We start from the raw sequence: 24,629 nt of genomic DNA, 5'->3' as shown, positions 1-24,629 counted from the left end.
TGCCTTTATCCACTCGCATATTAAGTCACAATTAATGAATACAACTTTGAAGTCGTCAAAGAATTTAAGTACCTGGGAGCGATCATAACATTTGAAAATAAATATGAAAAGGCCGTGGCAGCCAGGATCATTGCAGGAAACAGGGCATATTACTCATTAATGACCGTACTTAAATCAAAAATACTCTCAAGGCCAGCAAAAATGGGCGTATTGGGACCGTGCAAGTTCGGCAAAGCGACCCCTATTTCTTCGCTCTGTACTATTATTCGCACTTTTAATTATATTGGACAATTATATTAGTCCTGGTTACTGGATAATTGTCAAGGCCATAGTCCAAAAAAATAGTAAGAAGAAAAAATAAGATTCAGGTTATGTTATGAAAACTTGAACAATTGTATGTAGTAAATAAAATTAGTTATTAAAATGCAGTACTGCACTCAAAACACAATTAATTAAATTACCTTTATATAATAATTGCATATCATATCAATATTGTGGAGCAATATATAATTTTTCTGCTTCAATGACAGAAGGTATGAAATATACGTCAATTTGACAATTTCAATTGACAATATGAATTATTTAAGATAGTTGCAATATTTCTCCGCGACTCGCGCACGGTCGTTTCTCGTTTCCCTTTCCAAGTACTTGCACACCGCGAATATAAGACAATAATTCGTCCCACAATAACGTATGGAAGCGAGACATGGACTCTGAACCAGCGAGAAACGTCAAAATTATTGGTACTTGAAAGAAAGATACTGCAAACGATCTATGGGAGAATGGAGAAGAAGACACAATGATGAACTCCAGACAGTATACGGAGATGGAAACATAGTACGCTACATTAAAGCAAACCAAATAAGATGGGCTGGCCACGTGCTAAGATCGAGTGACGAAACACGTCTGAATGCCACATTCTTGGAAAGGCCCGATGGCAAAAGGTCAGTTGGTCGCCCAAGAAAGAGATGGAAGGACGCAGTAGCCAGTGATGCACGAAAATGGGAGTGCAGTAATGGGAAATAGCTGCTCAGGGCCGACAACAATGGAGGGAAATAGTAAATACGGCCAAAACTCACATAGAGTTGTAGAGCCAAATGATGATGATGATGATGATATTAAGTCACACTGTTTATTCCAAAACAATTAAAAATTAGCTTTAACAATTATAGAACAGTTTGATATATCATTAACTTAAACCTTGGAACCGTCAAACCAAGGAGTATTGAAAATATATTGACTTTTTTACAAAATAAAAAAATCTCGCGTCGTCCAAAAAAAAATCAAACGAGTGAACCTACCTTTGGTTGTGATTTCCTATACAATCTTTATGTATATCGCTCCTCATTATTCCATTTTTCCTATTTTTTTTTAACGTTTTGTTTATTGTGAACAAATTGTAAAAAATTGTAATGGTGTACCTACATAATTTTCATTTCATTCTTTTGCAGATGGTAGCACTAACGTAAGCTTAGTACCCTTAGCTGGATTATTAACGGGGTCTCTCCTAACTTTGGGCTTAGCAGTTTTGGTGATAGTAGTTGTAGCAGTTCGACGAAAAAGAGAATGTGATGGAAGGATGCACTGTCCACACCATTTAAATATCGGTAAGTGTTTTAACACTCTTTAAGAAAATCGACAATTTGTGCTTACGTGTGGAACTATTTCTATAACAATGTTTATTATAAACAAAGATTTAGTTAAGTTTAATTTTTAGTAATCTTGGAATAAACATTAATAATTTATTACAAGTATCATGTGAAAAAATAAAGGCCGGTGTTTTTGATGGTCCACAGATTCGTCAGCTTCGTAAATATGAATATTTTACTGGAACAATATCGAACATAGGAACAATATCCAACTTCACGACGTTATAGCATTGTATACTCTACATTTTGCGCTTTTGCGGACGACTAAGTCGTAGTGGCAGCAGACAAGGAAGATGTAGAATTCATGACGAGACGGTTATTTCAAGCATATGAAGAGTGGGGCCTTTCTGTAAATAGAAACAAAAAGCAATACTTATGCATCGGGAATGAAACAGAAGATCTAATGATCAAAGAACATGAAACAATCAAGGACTGTGAAGAATATGTATATTCAGGAATAACAATCAGCAAGAGTGGGCGCAATAATCTCTCGAAAGAGAGATAAAGCAAAGTACGGTGAAAGGAAAAAGGGTGATCGTATGCATAAACTCTATATTATGATCAAAAGAATTATCGAATCAGAGAAAGTCACTTTAAAAGTAACTAAGTCCTCTATGGAGGCGAAACATGGCAACTTAATAAATCCCTGCAACAACGCCTACTTGCATTAGAAATGGAATTCTGGAGAAGATCAGCTAGAGAATCAAGGCTTGAAAGAATACAAAATGACCAAATCAGACATATCAGGCAGTCAAAACTATCATAGATCAAATTTAAAGTAGACAACTGATTTGGTATGGTCATGTAGACAGAATGGACGACGCCAGGCTGCCAACATAGATTTTAAAATGGATGCCAAGGGACAGAAAGAATTGAGGAAGGCCGAAAAGATCCTGGCTAGGCGACATTCAGAAGGCATTGTTGGAAAGGAACCTTCACTCTGCGGGGGATGGGACGACCAACGAAGCTGGAAACTAGGAACCGGATGGTGAAGAAAGCTATAAAAACCGGGATAAAAACAAAAAACAATATCAGAGTCTGTAGAGAATGCTTGGTTTGTTCCAAAAACATTGTTAAATACTTTCTTGTAAATACGCCAACACAGATTTATGCTGAAAATGTCCAGCAACTCTTGGAAAATTTTAATCTTTTAGGTTGCAGAATCAGAATGTATATCAAACTGAATTTTTACATAGCCGTATTGCTGTTGCATCAGCACCATTAAGATTACCTTAAAATTTTGGTGGAGTCGCTCAACCTGCTCACTAATGAGTGCACCAAGATTTTGAGGGAGGCCAATCTTGGTGCAATCTGATGGTGCTGATGCATCAGCAAGGTGGCTATGTAAAAATTCAGTTTGACACTCATTCTGCAACCTAAAATTTTAAAGTAATTTCTAAAAACTATTAACAGAATAAGATCAGGTTTGATTTTACTCAAAAAAAGATATGCAAAATGGACCTTTCACATATTGACATTATGCCATATTGCACCTGCAGTATGGTATAACTAGACCCAAACCCAGACATCCAAAGTGAAAGTTATCCTTCAACACCAAATTGTTCTATATGGTCAACATAATGTTCAGAAAAAAGTCACACCATTTTGAGCGTCGGGTTTGGGTGGGAGAGGGGGGAGAAAGCGGTAAATTCGTAGTTTCTTAGGTTTTTCGTAAATATTTATAAAACTATACGATTTAGCATAAACAACCTTCTATACAAAAATGTTCTACATTAAATTTGAAATAAAAAAAAGGCCCTATGCATAATCCTTCTAAAATGAACGGTTTCAAAGTTACGGAGGTAGTATAGTATAATTGGTCCAAAAAAGGGCCTAACCTAAGCATCCAAAGTAAAAGTTTTCCTCCAACACCAAATTGTACTATATGGTCCACATATTGTTCAGTAAAAAGTTACACCATTTTGAGTGTCCGGTTTGGGGGAGAGATGAGGGAGAAATCGGTAAATTAGTAGTTTTTTTTACGTTTTTCGTCAATATTTCTAAAGCTATGCTTAAGCGTAAACAATTTTCTATACAAGAGTGTTCTACATAAAATTTAAAACAAAAAAGGTTCTATACATAACTGTTATAAAATCAACGGTTCCAGAGTCACGGAGGGTGAAAAATGTAGGTTTTCGATACTTTTTATATTTATTGGGCAATTTCCTACTGATTTTCTTTAACAGAATTGGGTTTTATAAATCAAATTTGCGATTTCAGTGGCCGATGGTATGTTAGTGATAAGCTCTTGAAGAAACGTCAACCTCAGCACCCAAAATCATCATCAATTGCCCAAAAAATATAAATAGTATCGAAAACCTCCACTTTCACCCTCCGTAACTCTGGAACCGTTGATTTTATAACAATTTTGTATAGGAACTTTTTTGTTTTAAATTTTATGTAGAACATTTTTGTATAGAATATTGCTTACGCTAAAGCATAGTGTTAGAAATATTTAAAAAAAAACTACTAATTTACCGACTTCTCCCCCATCTCCCCCCAAACCGGACGCTCAAAATGATGTAACTTTTTACTGAACCATATGTGGACCATATAGAACAATTTGGTGTTGGAGGAAAACTTTTATTTTTGATGTCTGGGTTAGGCCTTTTTTGGACCAATTATACTATACTACCTCTGAAACTTTGGAACAGTTCATTTTAGAAGGATTATGCATTGGACCTTTTTTATTTCAAATTGAATGTAGAACATTTTTGTATAGAAGGTTGTTCATGCTAAACCGCATAGTTTTAGAAATATTGACGAAAAACTCAATAAACTACGAATTTACCGTTTTCTCCCTCCTCTTCAACCCAAACCCGACGCTCAAAATGGTGTGACTTTTTTCTGAACATTATGTGGACCATATAGAACAATTTGGTGTTGAAGGAGAACTTTCACTTTGCATGTCTGGGTTATGCCATCTTTTGGATCAATCTTATCATACTACTGTGGAAGCTATGGAAATAGCCACGTATTTTACTGGAATGCACTGATTTTCGCGAGAAACACAGAAATTCTAGAGTCTATTTTCCGGTTCATAATAAAAATGGTAATTATAAATTATAAAGATGCAATCCACTAACCTTAAAATTAAGATATAATTTAATTTTTAAGCAATATGCGACATATAATATTGTAATTTGAATTTAAAAAGAATAAAAAAACAAAAAAAAAGAATGTGTTTACTTATTAGTGTCCCTACACGTAAGAAGTTGTTCTTTTTTGGTGGCAAGAAAAAATAGTTTTTAATTGCATGCAAATAATTAACTACAAAAAGAAATAATAAGAGGACTCGAATAGTATAATCAACAAAGTTAATAAAGTTCAGTTTAAATTTGAAAAATTAAATAAATTAATATTTATTTCCTTAATTAAATGTAATAAATTCTCTCGGTATCTGAATACTATCTTTTTCTTCTTTCTCTTCTTCTTCTTCTTCTTCTTCTTATAATAGGCATCTTGGCCTGTTCCTTACCGATTTTGAGCTTGTATTCGTAGCTGTGATGTTGACTGCCAGCTATCTCGCCACCTTTTAAAGGACCTTTCTATTGGTCTCTTGCCTGTTATCTTCGAATCCCTGGCTATATGGGCTATTCTCTCGCTGTCCATTCTCGTCACATGCTAATTCCACTCTCGTCGTCTCTGTCTTCCCCACCGTACTATATCTTGTATGTTACAGAGATCTCTTATTCTGTCATTCAGTATTCTGTCTCTCAGTGTTTTCCCAGTTATTGACCTCAGTGTTCTCATTTCTGATGTTCTCAGTATCCTGTTGGTTTCTGCTGTGTCACATCTTGTTTCTATCGCGTACGTCATGATCGGTCTTACACATGATTTGTATATGCGTACTTTCCCTTCCAGCCTCATATCTTTGTTTCTCCAGATGACATCCCTTAGACATCCTGACACGTAATTGGCTTTATTTGCTTGCTTTCGGACGCTCTCTTTAACATCTCCATAACTACATATTTCGATTCCCAGATATTGGAATCTCGAGACTTGTTCAATTAGTTCGTTGTTAATTACTAATTTGCGTCTTATGGGTTCCCTTGACACTACCAGGGATTTTGTCTTGGCTGTTGATATTTTCATGTTGTAGTTCTTCGCCACTGTATTGAAAGTTTGTGCCATTCGCTGTAGGTTATCCTCGTTATCGGAGATTAAGATTGCGTCGTCAGCATAACAGAGGATTTTTATTTGTTTTTCCGCCACCTTATATCCTTTTTCAGTACCTTTAATGTTTTCTATGATTTTGTCCATGACTAAATTAAAAAGCAATGGGCTCAAGCTATCCCCTTGTCTGATTCCAAAGTTGATTTCTACTTCCGATGTTAGTTCATTCTCGACTTTTATTCTGGTTTTGTTCTTCGTATTAATGTCTTTAATTATCCTTATCATCTTGTTGGGCTGATTTTTCTCCTTTAGCAATCTTAGCACATCTTCCAATCTTACACAATCGAAGGCCTTAGTCAGATCTATAAAGCACATAAATGCAGGTTTATTATATTCCAGTGCTTTCTGAGCAATTTGTCTGGCTATGAATATGGCGTCTATTGTGGACCTATTTTTCCGAAAACCTTGTTGTTCCTCACTAAATGTGTATTCTTCATGTATTTTATTGGCAAGTATTTTTGTTAAGAGTTTAAGGGTTGTGCTCAGCAAGGTGATGGTACGGTAGTTGCTAGGGTCTTTGCTGTTTCCTCTCTTGTGTATAGGTATTGTTATACTCGTCCTCCACTGGTCTGGTACACGCTGGCTACATATTATTTCTTGAAAGAGGATCTCTATGTTTTCGATTAAGGTTTCTTCTCCGTATTTCAGGAGTTCATTTGGTATCCCATCGAGTCCTGGTGCTTTTCTGTTTTTTAATTTACGTATGTTATTCCTTATTTCTTCTTTTGTGATTTCTAGTTCTGTGTCTATGTTGGATTCGTTTTCTTTTCCTGTTTCTTCCTCTTCTTCAGGTACTATAGTATCTTCCTTATATAGTTCTTCTATATAGGCGGTCAATTGTTCTGCTTCTATTTTATTTAAACTTCTAACTATCTTTTTAAATTATTAAATTTTGTCCACTACCATAGCATCTTCCGGTAATGACTAAATTGGAACTTCAGTTATCAGTGGCTTATAATAACTAAAATATGATATAAAAAATTTGTATTAACAGCGTTAAGATATAGTGTAAATTTAGCATCTACTATAGTGCCATGCCATGTTTTCCAAGGTCAAAAATATTTATTAGATAATAATGAAATGATTTTAATTATTTACGATGTAAATAAACTATGCATACCGACAAATAACCTCGAATCTATAAATGCACTTAGAAGAGTGTATTAAAATCACTTTTACCTCTAATATTCAAATTATCAGTAAATATCACTTATAAGTAAACATAATAATTGCATTAACAAAAACACCAATAGAGTGACATGAAGGACAAAAAATTCAAAAAAAATTAAAAAAAACAAACATAAATTTTAAATATTTTACTGATTGATTCTTGATATGTGAAAGAAAAAATGGTCTTGTTAGGTAGTTTGGCATGGCCAAAAACTAGAATAAATTAAAATTGTGGTTTATTCCTTTAAAATAAAATAGTTAACCTAAAAGATACCACAAAAGTAGTTTTAGAACCATAAAGTCATCTCTACAAAAAAGTACGTATTTTTTATAATTGGTATAATTGGTAAAATTACTTTACAGATGCTTCGAAACAAAACGCAAAATCCCGACAAAGCTCCATGCTGGAGATCAACACGGGGGACAATAGGTACGTCGTGGCCTACACCTTAAAACCAGCATCCGACTGTGCTCCGTCACCAATTCAACAGACGACAATGTCACCATCGGATCCTTACAGACAACCAGATATATTGAACACACCAAGAGGTGAGTGTCAATGTATGTGTCGTTGTCATCGTCCAAAGTTTTCGACATTTCGGCATTTTGATAATGTTTAGTCAGATCTTGTACGATATCATACATGTCTTCATTTTAGATGGTAGAATTATTTATTTATTTATGTCCTCTTCTTTCTTTGTGTTTATTTAGAATATGTAATAAATTTAGAGATAGATACTTGTTTTACCAATAAATAACTAAATTATTATGCTTATTTTTGCTTTTGCAACATATAAATTTATTTATACAGTGAGGACGTTTGAGTTAGAATAAATTCATTATCTCGAGAATGGGCGAATCTACAGAAAAATCCTGATAGGTCATTTTTATTTTTAAATTACGACTTTTTGGCATATATCTCATAATAGTGACGTCATATATCTGGGCGTGATGACGTAATCGATGATTTTTTTAAATGAGAGTAGGGGTTATGTGATAGCTCATTTGAAAGGTTATTTAATTCTTTATTCAGTAATATAAACGTTAACACAATTCTTTATACATGGTGTCAAGAAAAATTAATTTGGAATTAAATTAATTGAGACAAAAAGAAAAAGGTATGTAATTCATTTAATTTAAAATAAATATTAGTGCTGTCAGAAAACAAAGAAATGTTGATTTCACAAATAAACATTGCTTTTCGCTTAAATTCAATGTTAAAGCTGCCACCCACCTGTCTCTTAGCAGTTTTAACATTGAATTTAAGCGAAAAGCAATGTTTATTTGTGAAATAAATATTTTTACCTGTTTTCTGACAGCAGTAAAATGTATTTTGAATTAAATAAATTGCAAGATGAAGTAGTTTTCAATCCTAACAGCAATACTAATAATATTTAAAAATATTAAAATATTACTAAAAGATTTTTAAATTGAAATCTGATTGGTCCATTTTCTTGGTAACGCCTCCAAGGCTTCTAAAATTTGCAAGCCAGATGGATGCTGAAGAGGGAATTCAAAAAACTTACAATTTGCGACCCCGTCTGTTTAGCTGATAAATTCCAACAGAAAATGGACCTAGTTACTCAAAGAAGTAACGACCAATATAAAAAAAATATAAAAATAAAGAAAGAAAATAAAAAAATCTTTTATTAATATTTTAATATTTTTAAATATTATTAATATTGCTATTAGGATTGAAAACTACTTCATCTTTCAATTGCCAGATGACGCTAGTGACCTAGTCCATTCACGTCAGTTGCGGTGTGGGGGATAAACTGTCGGTGTTAGTCACTTAGAGTATGGAGCCGCAGGCCTACGTTCTCTCCGATGAGACTCCAAGAAGAGTCGAAAATCGGCGATTCAGAGTGCTGGACTGCGCTCCGTATTCTAAGTGAAAAATAAGATTGTTTTGCCTTCGCATTGCAACTGAATAAAAATGGAATTTTTATTTTATTTAAATAAATTGCTTTCATTCTTCTTTTTGTGTCAAATAATTTATTCAAAAAAATAATATTTTCGGCCCCCCGTATAAATAATTAGGTTGTTGTTTATATTAGTGAATAGGAAATTGAACAGCCTTTCAAATGAGCTATCACACAACTCCTACTCTCATTTAAAAAATCATCGATTACGTCATCACGCCCAGATTGATGACGTCACTTGTATGATATATATGCCAAAAAGTCCTAATTTAAAAATAAAAATCGACCTGTCTCAGGATTTTTTTCCCAATTCAGCCATTCTCGAGATAATGAATTTATTCCAACTCAAACGTCCTCACTGTATAATTTTTTTTAATTAAATTTGCATTGCAACTTTTAATAAATACCAACAATAATATTTTATTGATTTTATTGTTGCTGTTAGAGCCATCTCAATAAACATTTTATTACAAACGGGGTTAAAGACTATACAATTTCCTTCTTCAAAACATACAACATACAACATCTTCCACCAAAAAAATGCCCAATGACGTTATTTTTTTTTTATTTAGGAAACTACTTTTGATTACCAAAACGAATAATCACACTAACCGAAGGTGAATCCATTCCAATGAAGTAAATTGAATATTTTTCTAGTTATAATATTTAGGACAGTTTTGTTGCAATCATTTATTGACCATGTTATTCACGTAAATATCTTGCGATTTGACAGAACCCTGCAGTTTCAACTTGGGTTGTCAGCACCGTTCACTGTTATTACTTGGCCATTTTCATCATAATTGGCTTTACAACCCATAATGCAGTGTTTCCCTACCTTTTTGGGCCAAGCCCCCCTTAGCCTTTCTCAAATTCCTATGGACCTCTCCTATGTAACATATTAAATAATTTTTAATAAGTATTAAAAAATTTAATTGTTCAAAGATTTTTCTATATTAATTTATTATTTTACTTTGGTGAGACTCTTGTACCTGATGCTTTCTGCACAGAGATTTTATATTAGGTTCCAATTTGGTTAGTTTCAATCTCAAGTCTTTACGTTGTGTTATTTCTTTTTTTCTGATTTCTTGCTGATTTCTTTTTTTTACCAGAAAATCATTTACAGCACTGAGTTCACATTCAGCTAGATATGAAGATGAAAATGGTAGCAATAGTTTTCTTGCACATTTGGTTGGATTTGGATCTTTGATTTCTGTTTCCTCGCAAAGTCATCGTTCCTTTTTGATTAAATAAATTTTTACCTGTGTCATTATTTTGCAATTCTGCGAGTTCTTGATACTGCACCTTTGACATATCAGACAAATCCTCTAACATTGGCTGCATCATCCATGTCCAAAATCAATTTGTTTTAAATCAGAAAATCTTTCTGTTAGTAAAGCGGTATCAGTTACTTCACATTTTTGGAGCTAATGAAACTGTTCAAATTTTTTCAAAGGGTATCAAGCAACTCCACAAATCTTTTCAAGCATGTTAGGTATATAGCCACCTTACTTCAGTATGAATTAAAAGTGTCATGGGGTCTTATTTTGTTCTTCACAAAATATCTTGAAGAGACGCTCACATTATGATTAGCTTTAATAGCATTAACATACTTTATTACTGAATGCAGTACTTCATTTAGAACAGGCAAGATGTTTTTACCTACCCAGTTTTCCCTATGGATTACACAATGCACAATAATCATTTCTGGATTCGCGTCGTTCATCAATTTTAAGCAGCCATTTTTCTTGCCCATCATATTAGGAACACCATCTGCGTCACAAGATGTTATATTTTTTAATCGTCTATCTTTAGCTAGTGATGCTTTCTAGTCATTTACAGAACAACAATTTTTCAACAAACTACTCTATATTTTACCGTAAGTTATCAATACTGCGTCACTGTATCTCAAAGTTGATTCATCCATTTTCACTGACAAATTTCTTATTTTTAGCTTTTCAACAAGTTGTTTTTCAGTGTATTCATTCATTTTGTCTATTCTTCTGCTAACGGTATTGTTACTGAGTTGCAAAGCTTTTACATATTTGTCACATATATTTTTCAAGAACCGTTAATAAATGCTGATATTGATGATGTTATTAAATTCTCCCCTATAGTACGACTTTTTCCTGTTTAAGCGAGTAATAAAGAAATTTAATAATTAGCCTCAAGAACACGATTATTAGTTGAAGTATGAGCAGTAAACAGAGACTTTAATGTTGATCCCTTTTCAAAATTTTAAGTTTGACTTGACGCCGAAAAACATCCAGTTGATATTTTGGTCTAGCGAAATATCTAACAATTATTTACCGTAATTATTTAAGAATTTGCTTTTTTTGTTAAATTTGGTGCCGAAACCTAGCATTGAATTTTAATGACCAGTAGCGAAAGGATTAAACACGTGTCGAGTCCATTTTCGAATTGCCCCACTTAACAATCAAATTGCCCCCTGTGGGGCGTGGGCCCCACGTTGGGAAACACTGCCATAATGGGTCTTGGCTTGTGTTAAGATCAGCTTCCATTGCGTCCCGTCATTCGCTTTGGTTTTCCAATTTCGTACTCTTAACACTCTTAAGTGGTTTTCCACCTGAGAACTTTTTGTTCTCTTTCCTAAAAGCTCTAAAGCTCTGTAGCTGTCTTTCAATGCATTTTCTCATTAATCTTTTGAAAACGATTTCCTGTTTGGAAATCGAAACGTGAAGCATTTTTTAGGTATAAATTTAATTTTCATTACAACCAAAATGTGGCTAATCCCGTAGAAACATATTATTTTACTTAGAAATATAAATTAGAAATAGGATACAATAAAGTTACAATAAACGGGGAGGAGTGGAGATGGAATAGAGTAAACGAAAAAATTGAGAAATCTGCTCCAAAAAACTAAGGAAACAACAAACGAGGGGTAGTAAAGACGATGACGACAACGCAAAGACAACGGAATGGAATTCGGATAAAGAAAAAAAGAAAAACATACAGAAGGAGAGGATAATCAACAAGAAAATGGACAAAAGAAAAAGGTCATTGAAAAAACAGCTAGCATGATTGATGTGGAAATGAATCAAGACACAAAAACTAGAATAAACGAAAATAACAACTTGAAAATTGGTACATGGAATTTAACATCCCTTAGAGGAAAGGAATGCGAATTAGTGCAAGAAATGCAAGAATTTCAAATGCAAATAATAGGTATTAGCGAAACAAAGAAATGCGGAAGAGGAAAAGAAAAAATATCAGAAAATTACACCATATATTACTCCGGGGTAGACAAAGAACTTAGAGCGAAAGAAGGAGTAGGCATATTAGTCACAGAGACAATAGAAAAAAGAATATCAGATTTCAAACCTATATCCTCGAGAATCATGTATATAAAAATAGAAATGCAAGAGGAATGGTACATAGTGCAAATATATGCACCAACAGAAGGAACGGAAGGAGAAAAAATGGAAGATTTCTACAATGAACTACAGAATACCCTAGATGAGATACGAGAAAAATGTGAAAGAATAATGTTAATGGGAGATTGGAATGCAAGGATAGGAAAAGATGAAAACAAAGGACTTGGGTGCATGGGAAGACATGGTGAAGAGATCCTAAACAGAAATGGAATTAAAATGATCAGATTCTGCCAGACAAACGACCTATTAATAGGAAACTCGTTTACACAGCAATTACTACAAGATAAATATACATTTGTAGCAGAAGGCAGAGATGCAAAAAGCATAATAGATTACGTAGTCTACACCCAAGAAATGAAACAAAATATAAAACAAGTCTGGACAGAACAGAGAGCAGAGATCGGAACTGATCACAGACTGGTAATGGCAGAGATGACATGGCGAAAACCGGTACAACAAGAACAGATAGAATACAGCAGAATAGCAATAAAAAAGCTAAAAGATGAACAAAAGAAAAGGGGATACCAAGAAGAAACTGATAAGGAGTTCAAAATGGAGGAGAGAAAGAAAATAGAAATGGATATGGAGGAAAAATGGGAAAAATTTAAAGAAGTAATAATAAATAAGGCAGAAGAGATATGCGGAAATCTAACAGTCGGAAAGTTAAAGAAAAAGATGGAATGGTGGAATGCAGATATACAGGAAGGAGTGAGGAAAAAGAAAAAGGGATGGAAAAAATACAATCGCACAAGAGAGGATCAAGATAAAAAAGAATACCAAAAACACAGAAACATAGTGAAAGAACTAATAAGAAAGGGAAAAAAAGAGAGTTGGAAGAAGTTTGGTGAATCCCTAAACCAAAATTACAGAGACAACAACAGATGCTTCTGGAATAAAGTAAGGAGTCTAAGAGGAAAGAAAAGAAAAGAACTCAGAGGTGTAAAAGACAAACACAACAAACTAAAGACAAATACAACAGAAATACTAGAGGTGTGGAGAGAATATTATGAAGAGAAATATATGGGCGAGGAAAGTGAAGAAATAGAGACAGAGGGAACCATAGAACAGACAGCAGAGGACGAAAACCAAATGGAAGAAATAAGTACAGAAGAATTGGAAGAAGCGATAAGTAGAATAAAAATAGGAAAAGCGAGCGGAGCAGATAAAATTGATCCCGAAATGATAAAATGGATAGGGAAAGAAGGAAAGAAGTGGTTGCTGGAAATAATGAGAGAAGCATGGAGAACAAACAAAATGCCGAAAGAGTGGGAAGAAAACTTACTGATCCCAATTCACAAGAAAGGAGAAGAATCCAACTGTGGAAACTATAGAGATATATGCCTCTCATCAGCAGTGTTCAAGCTATATACGAGAATAATAGAAAGCAGATTAAGAACAGAGGTAGAAGAAAAACTTGAAGACGAACAAACAGCATTCAGAGCCCAAAGACAAACAGTTGACAACATAAGCATACTACGAAATATAATAGAAAAAAATAATGATCGGGGAACAAACATATATATAACCTTCATAGACCTTAAAGCAGCGTTCGACTCAGTAGACCGGAAAGTATTGTGGAATACTATGGAGGAGCTGGGAATACCGAGGAAACTATTAGAGATAATTAAAAGTACGTACAGTAGAGTGGTGGGAAAAGTACAAATGGGAGGTAGCAGATCACTAGAATTTAGGATGAACAAGGGAATAAAACAGGGAGATAGCCTAAGCCCACTCCTATTCGTCATAATTATGGATCAATTATTTAAAAATGTGAAAATAAGGACTAATCAATTAAAAACAATAATAGGCTACACACACCTAACACCAATTATGATAGAAGGATTACTGTATGCGGACGACGTCGTTCTCATAGCAGACAACCCGAGAAAGATGCAACGACTAATTGATGTATGGACTGAGGAAATAGAGAAAATGAAATTAGAAATAAACATCAGCAAATGCAAGACGATGAAAATAGGTCAGCAGGAGCACGAGACTGGAGGTGAAACACGAGTGTTCTGTATAGGACAAGAATTGGAGAGGGTGACGGCCTACGAGTACCTGGGAACGATAATATCAAATGACGGAAAGCTAGACCTAGAAATTGCAAATAGGACAAAGAAAGCTACGAAAATATACTATGCGATTAATAATACGATACTGGGAAAACGGGAAATCAGCCAGGAAACAAAAATACATGTATATAATACAATCACAGCACCAACTCTTCTATATGCAAGCGAGACATGGGTCACAAATAAGAGACATGAAAGTGCCATAAATGCAGCAGAAATGAAGCATCTGAGAAAAATAGCTGGAAAGACGAAGATGGACAGGGAAAGGAACGAAAACATCAGAAACGTGCTAAGCCAGGAACCAATAGAAAAAAAAATTGAAAAAAGAAAACTGAATTGGTTTGGACATATAACTAGGATGAACGAGAACAGACTAGTAAAGAAGGTGACAGATGCCAAAAGACAGGGGAAAAGAAGAAGGGGCAGACCTAGAAAGGGGTGGATGGAGCAAATCGAGGAAATCGGGACAAAGAGAGGGAAAACAGTGCAACAGATGAAGGAAATGGCAGGAGACCGGAAGGCGTGGAAGAAATGGGTAAAAGATGGATAGGTGATACCAAAGTCCGACGCTCTTATAGGGCATAAGGACAACGAGAAGAAGAAGAAGAAGAAATGCCAAAAGATATCTGTTTCAGAACCTTATGTTGTATATGTTTCTACTTTTTGTATTCGAAGGTTTTGTGATTTTTCTTTCAATATCTTTGAGTAGCTATTTCGCTTTTATCAAGCAATGGTCTGTTGCAACATCTGGGCCTCCGATTATCTTAATATTTTGTATTAGATTGCCTAGTTTTTATTGGTTATTATCTAGCCGATGTTACTTTTTTGTTCTCTTTCCACCAAAGTATATTTTGTTTAAGTCGTTCTTTCGGTAAAATATATTTGTTACTTTGAACTTGTTAAAAGTTCCGAAAGTTCTTAGTTCTTTCACATTTATTTTTAATGCAAGTATTCAAATATATGGTGATATTACATTATAAAGTGCTTCTGCAACTTCTCAGGTCTTTATCACGGTACTGGATTTAAGTTCGATATACACACACCGGCAAAATTAAAGGAACACCTTAAAAATTGGACATGTTTGATGTCTCGAATCTCCTAAATCAGTTCCTCGATTTCAATGATTTTTTTGGTATGTTGTAGCTTTATTATTTAATAATATTATTTTTATAATATTGTTACTAGACAGGTAAATGCCATGTTATACCGGGTGTAACAATCATACTGTGTTTTTTTTTGTTAAAGTTCGGAACACCCTGTGGAATATTCTAGCTTATATAAAATATTGAAATTAAATATTTATTGTAGCCTTAAGCTTTCTTAACATTTTCTTTTTTGATTCATTTGTTTATGTTGGATAATAAAAAAGTTAGTTACTTTAACAACTAGCCACGTTCTTGTTCAATACAGGGTGATTTTTAATAAGTGCGACAAACTTTAAAGGGTAATTCTGCATAAAAAATAATGACAGTTTACTTTGTAAACATGTGTCCGCAAATACTTCGTTTTCGAGATACGGGATGTTGAATTTTTTCTTGTAAACTGACGATTTATTTATTGCTCTAAAACCGATTGAGATATGCAAATGAACTTTGGTGTGTTTTAAGAGGTAGTTATTTCCGATTTTTGACATACAATTACGAATTTTATATTGACCATTAGCGTGCATACGGGGTATTTTGAAAATGTTTATACCCATATGCACGCCAGTGGTAAATAAAATAAAATTCTTAATTGTTTGCCAAAGAATGCGCAATAACTACCTTTTAAAACCTACCAAATTTCATTTGCATATCTCAACCGGTTTTACAGCAATAAATAAAGCATCAGTTTGCAAGAAAAAATTCAACACCCCGTATCTCGGAAACCAAGCAATTGCGGACATATGATTATCAAGTAAACTGTCATTATTTTTTTATGCAGAATTACCCCTTAAAGTTTGTCGCACTTATTTAGAAACCCCCTGTATTGATGAAGAACATGGCTCGTTGTTAAAATACCTTACTTTTTTATTATCGATCCTAAGCAAATAAATAAAAAAAGAAAATGTTAAGAAGACCTAAGGCTACAATTGAGTTTGAATTTCAATATTTTATTTAGGCTAGAATATTCCACAGGGTGTTCCGAACTTTAAGGAAAGAACACAGTATGATTATTACATCCGGTATAAAAAGACATTTACGTGTCTAGCAACAATATTATTACACCGATATTCTTAAATAGTATGGCTACAACATACTAAAAAAACACTCAAATCGGACAACTGGTTTAGGAGATTCGAGAAATCAAACATGCCCTATTTTTAAGGTGTTCCTTTAATTTTTCAGTGTGTGTATTTATTCCATTTTTATTTCTATCACTATTACTCGCTCAATAAATCTATACAATACAATCAATTATTGTGCTTAATAATACTATTAATTGTAGTTTACAAAATACCACGACTTATTAATAAAACAAGTACCTATCTATGACTATAACCGCATGTTTCATTAGAGTAATTATTAGTAAAAATAATCGTAAAATTTCATTCAATTCTTTTAGTCGAATCAATGACGGTTTTAGTTCTTTTTTTTTTCGGGAGCAAGTCCGATTTTTGTGTTTGTTTAAAATTTCTGAAATCAGAAACTATTACACAAGTACTTAATTGATTATTTTTTGTTTTGTAGAATAAGTATACAATTAATGTGGAATTTTTTATTATTTAATTAAATAACGCGCTTTTTTTACTACTGCTGTATTAATGCTATTCTATTTGTAACACAAGATGGCACAAGAAATAAGGCCGTATCGCAAATGAGGAAATACAAGTTCAAAAACGAACAACAATATAAAAAATTTAATAAAATAATTTAACAAAAATCAAAGAAGGAAGAAATTGAGGTTATCAGAAAAATATGCAGAAATTGAAAGATTAATAAATACAACATGACAGCTTTAACATACCTATACAAGAAAATTAAAGAAACAAGAGGCGTATTCCAGAACAAAGGCATTGGAAACATAATGGACACAAATAAGAAAATAATTGAAATTGCGAAAACAAAAATAGATAGGAAGTAGGTAACAAACAAAAGATTGGTAATAAATTATACCACAGATTCTGGGGTCAAAACTAGGTTGATTGAACCTACCTTACCTATATACAATAGTGCACACAAAAAAGTTACAGCCCTTTGAAGTTACAAAATGAAAATCAACTTTTTTTATATTTGTATCGAAAACTCTTAGAGATATTTTTTATTGAAAATGGACATGTGGCACTCTTATGGTAGCAACATCTGAAAAAAAAATTAAAGTGAAATTTGTGCACCCCATAAAAATTTTGTGGGGTTTTGTTCCCTTAAACCTCCCCAAACTTTTGTGTACGTTCCAATTAAAGTATTATTGTGGCACCATTAGTTAAAAACAATATTTTTAAAACTTTTTTGCCTCCTAGTACTTTTTCGATAAGCCAGTGTTTATCGAGATATTTTGAATACTTTTCGAATCCACCACATATTTGTATATGGTCAAGTACGATTGTAGCGACCTGTTAATAATCTGAAAATTTATTTGAAATTAAAATTTTAGGTATATTTTGAAAAAGAAGCCACATCTCGATAAAAGGTGACTTATCAAAAAAAGTGTTTAACTAATGGTACCACAATAATAGTTTAATTAGAACGGACACAAACATTTGGGGGGTTTAAAGGAACAAAACTCTCTTAAAAATTTTATGTAAAAATATTAAAAAAGAAGCCGCATCTCGATAAAATCTGGCTTATCGACAAAATAATAAGAGGCAAAAAAAGTTTTAAAAACGTTGTGTTTAACTAATGGTACCACAATTAATTGGACGTACACCAAAGTTTGGGGGGGTTTAAGGGAACAAAACCCCCATAAAATTTTTATGGGGTGGACAAATTTCACTATAATTTTGTTTTAAGATGTTCCTGCCATAACAATGATACTTGTCCATTAGGGTGGCCCTTAACATATGTGAGAAAATTTAAATTTTGAAATTTCACCCTCTCACCCCCCAAAAGTGTTCCATTATACATCAAACTTAAACGTTGGAAATTTCATGAAAATCGGTGAATATTTAGAGGTGGCCCCGGGTCTGAAAGTTTCGTATATTCGTTATTCATGTTAGTATATTGCCATTATAAAATAATGGGATATATAAAATAATTTTATTAATTTATTAATAAAAATAAATAATTTCTATGATCTTTAACACCTATAAGAAAGATTCCCTACAGTAATTACTTCTTATGCTGTTTTTTTTTTGAAGATTTCGCTTTTAATAGAGGCCGGAAAAATTTTTCGATGCTCCGCGATTTCTTGCAAGAGGTATTGTAACTGTTCTTCCTTATTAGTGAGTTTTTGTTAAGATCTTCAATTAGTGCAACTCCTCTTTCTGTCCTATCATTTGTCGTCACGAAATTCTTCATTATCTTTTAAGCTGCCTTAAAACTTTCATCATCTTTCCATTCTGAAAAACCGGATCTCTTTTTAAAAAGTCATCAAGAAGTACAAGCATGTTGAAGAATTGTTTGGAGTTTACAGTAAAAACTTCTCCAGACCTTTGCTCTCTAAAAATGCCCAAGGTTTCATATCAGTAGGACGTTTCAGAGGGTGTTCAGCAGCTTGATTCTCCATAGCTGCAACCATTAATCTTTTGGATTCTGGAAGTATCCTGGAATCAAAAAGACTCATCGGAAAGAGATGTTCAGATAGATATCATAAGTGTTTTTGAAGTTTTTGGCTCGTTACGATGGCACTTCTTTGGTGCGGGTAGTTAATTAACCCTTTGTTGCCCGACGGTACCTTAAAGTACCACAGAGTTTGAACGCGTGTATATTGTACATAGTTCATTTGTTTCGCTTCTGCCTGACGGTACACAGAAGTCCAATGTATTTTCTCCCTCTCAGATGCAGCGCATGTGCAGAAGTAATATTTACATTCATATTTCATCAGTTACGTTCTAAAGTGCATGGTGTGAGGTTAGTTTCAAACTAGTCCTAACTGTTATCGTGTTTTCGACATTTCACAAGACAAGGTAAGCTCTAATTGTATATATATAATGTAAATTGGTATATCTAGTATGCACAGAAAACAAATATTCTGTATTTAGAAAGAGGTTTAGCTAAGAAAACCTTATTTGTTTCAGAGTCCGCAAAAGTACCGTCAGGAATATGGAACATAAAAAAATAAAATGGTTTTACAACAAACCTCTTTCTGAAGCAGAATTGCAAGACATCGCCAACGAAATTATGGCAGGTGATGACTTACCCTTAGATAATAATTTTGATACTGATATAGAGGAAAGTGATAATGATAGTGACACTGACTTCGATTCGCTATTTCCAAGTACATTTAAAAATAATTTCAAAAGAAATGGTGATGAGAAAAAAGTGAATATTTTACAAGATATTAGACTGCCTCCGAACATTTCAAGTGAAGTGAATGATAAAGATAATGCCACAGAGTCTAGTTCTTTATATCCACAAACACTTGAAAATAAATTGGATGGTAATAATGATGAGAAACAGGATATTGTTTTACAAGATATTGGATTCTCTCCAACCGTTTCAAGCGACTCAGTCACTATCACCACTGTATCGTTGGAAGCGTGCACTTCAAGAAAATCTTGTGAGCAAAACACTGCGACTATAAACAGAAAGCTGCGTTTATCAAAAGTTGAAGTAGAAGAGTCTGCTAAGAATGAAGTTCAAGAACAACCTGCGCGTAGATGGAAGAAGTGTAGTGTTAAAACCAAAATATCCGATTATCCCGAGCCGGAAGGTGTGGTCGAGGAATTGTTTGATAGTTCTGAAACACCAACCAGCGTATTCATAAAAGTTCTTGGCTCCATCATAAGCGATATCACTTACCAAAGTAATTTGTACGCTGTCCAGAGAAATATACAATTGGATCTCACGGAAAAGGAGCTCCTCAGTTTCATTGGCATCAATTTCTTCATGGCCTATCACCAACTGCCGAACTGGAAACATTACTGGAATGGAAGTCCCGATTTAGGCATTCCTCTAGTTACTAATGCAATGTCACGTAATCGCTTTGAGAAAATTTTGGCAAATATTCATTGCAACAATAACTTGGAAATTCCAAAAAATAACACAGACAAGCTATACAAATTACGTCCAGTTATGGAAAAACTCAACCAGAATTTTCAAACTCTTTACAAAACAACAAGAAGGGTCGCCGTTGATGAAAGTATGATACGTTTCAAGGGTAGGTCGACCCTAAAACAATATAATCCCCAGAAGCCTATAAAACGAGGATATAAAATCTGGTGCTTAGCTGACCAAAAAGGATATATTTCAAATTTTGATGTGTATCAAGGCAAGAATGAACAACTGCAAAATGAATTTAGACGCCATGGATTAGGAGAACGTGTTGTGTTGTCATTAACAAAACCACATTGGGGCAAAAATAAAATCATCTATTTCGATAATTACTTCACATCAATACCGTTACTGGAAAAACTACGACTTGAGAATACTTTGGCATGTGGAACAATTCGCAATAATAGAAAGGATTTTCCTAAGACTTTAGCTGAAGATAAAACTCTTAAAAGGGGAGACTTTGACTATAGGTACTCCAACACAAACAAAGGTATTTTCAAATGGAATGATAATACAATCGTGAACTTTGCAACTAACTTCCACGGAACCGAGGTGACATCAGTCAAAAGAACTAATAAAGATGGTACAAAATCTGACATAAGTTGTCCAGTAGTTGTGGAGGATTATAATCGTCACATGGGTGGGGTAGATCATGCTGATCAACTTCGTACTACGTATGGTATGAATCGTAGATCAAAAAAATGGTGGCACCGTTTATTTTGGGGATTTTTAGATATTGCATTTATAAATTCATATATCATACACTGTGACCTTATTGAAAAGATGACCACGTTTGAGTTTCGAAGGTCAGTCTCTCAAGGATTATTGAATATGAACAAATGTGAATCAAAGAAGAGAAACTCAATCTTGAAACCATTACAAAAGCGTCGAAAGTACAACTTTAGTGTTTTAGACGACATACGTTTAGGAAATAGGGGAAGCCACTGGGTCAAATACGAAGGTAATAGAGGCCGGTGTGAGTACTGTAGTGCCCAAGGTATCCAGTCACGTCCTCACAGTAAATGCAGCACATGTGGGGTGTTTCTTTGTTGCAATGAAAAAAAAAACTGTTTTGCGATTTATCATGAGATAAATTTGTAACATCATATTATCAATATTTAATTATTTGTTAATGATAATGTGTAGCTTACGATATTTTAGAACTATTTTAGACATAAAAAACAATTAATTTTATAAATATTCAAATAAAATATAATGCCCTATATTTACTTAGGTATTTCCTGACGGTACTCAAAAGTCCAATTTTTTGTTTTTTTCCTGTAAATATCAATCATTTAAAACAACAACATATATTATTCATTTTACATGTTTTTATGCCAAAAATGTAAAAATATTTGAATTTTTTCTTAAATCTCTATATTTGGGCAACAAAGGGTTAAGGAGCTGTTTCCTAAGTCGAAATCATTGAATGGCGCTTCAATAGCTAATGGTGCTTGTATCTAGTCCCTCAAGTATGCGCTGACTGCGAAGAGCGCTGATTTACAATTCCCTTCAGCTCCGAAGCTGTGAAAATTAATTGGCTGTGAAACAACCACATCTTTATAGCATAGATAACTTTAGACATCCATATCCATCTCGCCTCTGCATGGCTCCAGGATAATAGAAACGAACCCCTTTCTTTGGAAGCCCGTTCAAAAGTACTTTTGTCTATAATTGCCCAGCTGTCTTGAATCTTTCGAAAATACTTATTTGGAGGATAGATGATTTACTACTCATTACCTCATCAAATACAGATCCAACTATAAGTTCCGAAATGTGGTGGCGGCAAGCTTAAAAATGTAAGTCCTTTCTGGAGTTATGCTGAAGAATGGTACATGTTCCAGACTTCGGCCCTGAGTCGCATGCAGTAGTATCTAAACATAGAGCTGTGACTTCACGAACAATACCCCATTCCTACAAACATTCCAAAATGGCATTTGCCTGGGCAATTCCCGTTCCATTGTGTAATTTTGGAACACCCAGCAGCTGTTCATATCCACGATTGACATTTGACACAACAACAGAAAGGCGATCTACATGTTTCTTGGAAGTTAAGTCCTCCATTAGCTTACCGTCCAAATGAACAGTATCAGGTCCAGAAATTAAAAAGGATCTTGAATCGAGATATCTCTCTCTCGCGCTGAATACAGTTGCTATTGATGACTAACGAGCTTACATCATGACCAAGACTGGATACTACATCACTAATAATAAATGTGGCTGTCTTGTACGATACCTGGGTTTTATCGAGGGAAGACGAAAGTTCAGAAGTCATGATTTTGATTCATGCTCTTTTAGGTAAGGTTTCACCTTCAGAAGTCACAACCGTACCAACGTTAGCATCATCATTGTTCACCAATTTTAATATTCTTTATTCCTGTGCTTAATTGTAACTGATAGGCGATTAATTATTAATATATTTTACATTATTAGCAAAAATTCGTAGTACACCACTAATTTCAATTGTATGGGGTCTCAGGGGCCCGGGTCCACCTTTAAATATTTTCAGATTTCAATGAAAATTTATATTTTTAAGTTTTTCCATAATTGGAACAATTTTAGGGGGTGAGAGGTAAAAATCGTTAAATTTCATTTTTAAGGGCCACCCTATTGTCCATCTTCAACAAAAAATCTATAATAGTTTTCGATATATTGAAAAAAATCGATTTTCATTTTGTAACTTCAAAGGGCTGTAACTTTTTTTATTAGCACATTTGTACTAAGGTAAGTTAGGTTTAATCGAACTATTTTTGATCCCACAATGTGTGGTATAATTTATGACCAATCTTTTCAGGACACCCTGTATATAAAAAATTTGATGAACTACGAAAAAATAGACAATAGAATCTATCTCTACTAGTCAGAAGAACAAACAGGGTTTTGATCAGACAACCAATAGTGTAGGAAACAAAGGTTGAATCTTGCAAAATGGACACAAGTCCGGTTTTATTTTTTTTCTGGTATATCAAGGGGTGCTTATTATAAGACTAACTTTTTCTGAAAAAATTTCGCCCTGGAACCCCCTTTTCACCCCTTTAAAGGGGGTAATTTGTGGTTTTTGCGGAACGTAGCCCTTCCTGTACCTTATACAAAAAATTTCTTTTATAGAAATATGAAGAGGACTATATTTTCCACGATTTATTTTCCGACAGCATCTGTCTATCATCCTCCGTTTAGCGGGGGTGGCGCCCCAAAGTTGACAAATTTTTAAAAAAGATGTTTAAAAAATAAATATATTTTTCCCTAACTGTAACGGAAATTAAGAAGAATTTCTACGGCAATTATTCACAAATAATTGATTGATTTTTTGGCATAGGTTTCACTTAAGGGTAATTGCCCTTTTTTTAGTTACAGGGTGTTACATTTTAAAAAACACCTTTTTATACCATCTGAACCGTTTATGCTAGAGTAAAAAGACTTTCAGCGATTACCCATATACTGATGCCATTTACAAGTTTGTATAATGCACCCCCATTTTTTCCCCGGAACTACCCCAAAAAAAAGAAGAATTAATAAATAAAGTGATTTTCTTGGAATCCTTCACACACAATGCCCTTTATTAACATGCTTCATATATCATTTTGTGCACGTTATTATTACCCATGCATGGACACCAAAAGCGATTTCCTAGTGCAACCTCTGTAGCAAAAAAAAATAAATAAAATGGGGGGTTGAAAATTTTTTGTTTTTTGCTTTTTGATCCATATGGGCATATGCTTCATCAATAGTGCTTTTCAAAAATATATATGGTTATTGCAACATCCCTGCGGAAACCACCCCTATCTTTGAAAATATACTGCAGAAACTACCCCTATCCCTTGGCGAGCATGTTTTTACGATTTTCTCATTACCTATGCATTTTTTTTAAACAAAACGTATACAAAGTTAAAGACCACTATTTACTCTAAAAATTAGGTCTTATTCATTTTTTTCGTATAAGCAACCGTTACGGCACAGTGGCGCCGTAAACCTCATATATGCTTTGGCGGGTTCCAGTTTTTGTTTTTTTTTTTTCGTCATCTGTTCGTTTTATTGATAAAGTACTTATGTAAAATAAAACAACACAGGGTAACCTACAAATTATGACTTATGCACATTTTACAATCTTTGCGCC

The 24,629-nt window shown here is 33.9% G+C and overlaps 1 protein-coding gene across 2 annotated transcripts in view; it reads left to right on the top strand.

Annotated features, from left to right (window-relative positions):
* The window catches only part of LOC126880447 (synaptogenesis protein syg-2-like), an 832,444-nt gene that overhangs the window by 759,386 nt on the left and 48,429 nt on the right, over positions 1-24,629 (top strand). For both annotated transcript variants that reach the window (XM_050644308.1, XM_050644310.1), the window contains 2 exons: positions 1,452-1,607; positions 7,359-7,544. In XM_050644308.1, the coding sequence (XP_050500265.1) occupies positions 1,452-1,607; positions 7,359-7,544 (342 nt within the window). The remainder of the gene's footprint in view (positions 1-1,451; positions 1,608-7,358; positions 7,545-24,629) is intronic.

The sequence above is a fragment of the Diabrotica virgifera genome, chromosome 2 (genome assembly GCF_917563875.1).
Source record: "Diabrotica virgifera virgifera chromosome 2, PGI_DIABVI_V3a".
In the NCBI taxonomy this organism is placed as follows: domain Eukaryota; kingdom Metazoa; phylum Arthropoda; class Insecta; order Coleoptera; family Chrysomelidae; genus Diabrotica; species Diabrotica virgifera.
This window is presented reverse-complemented; position numbering and strand designations above follow the sequence as displayed.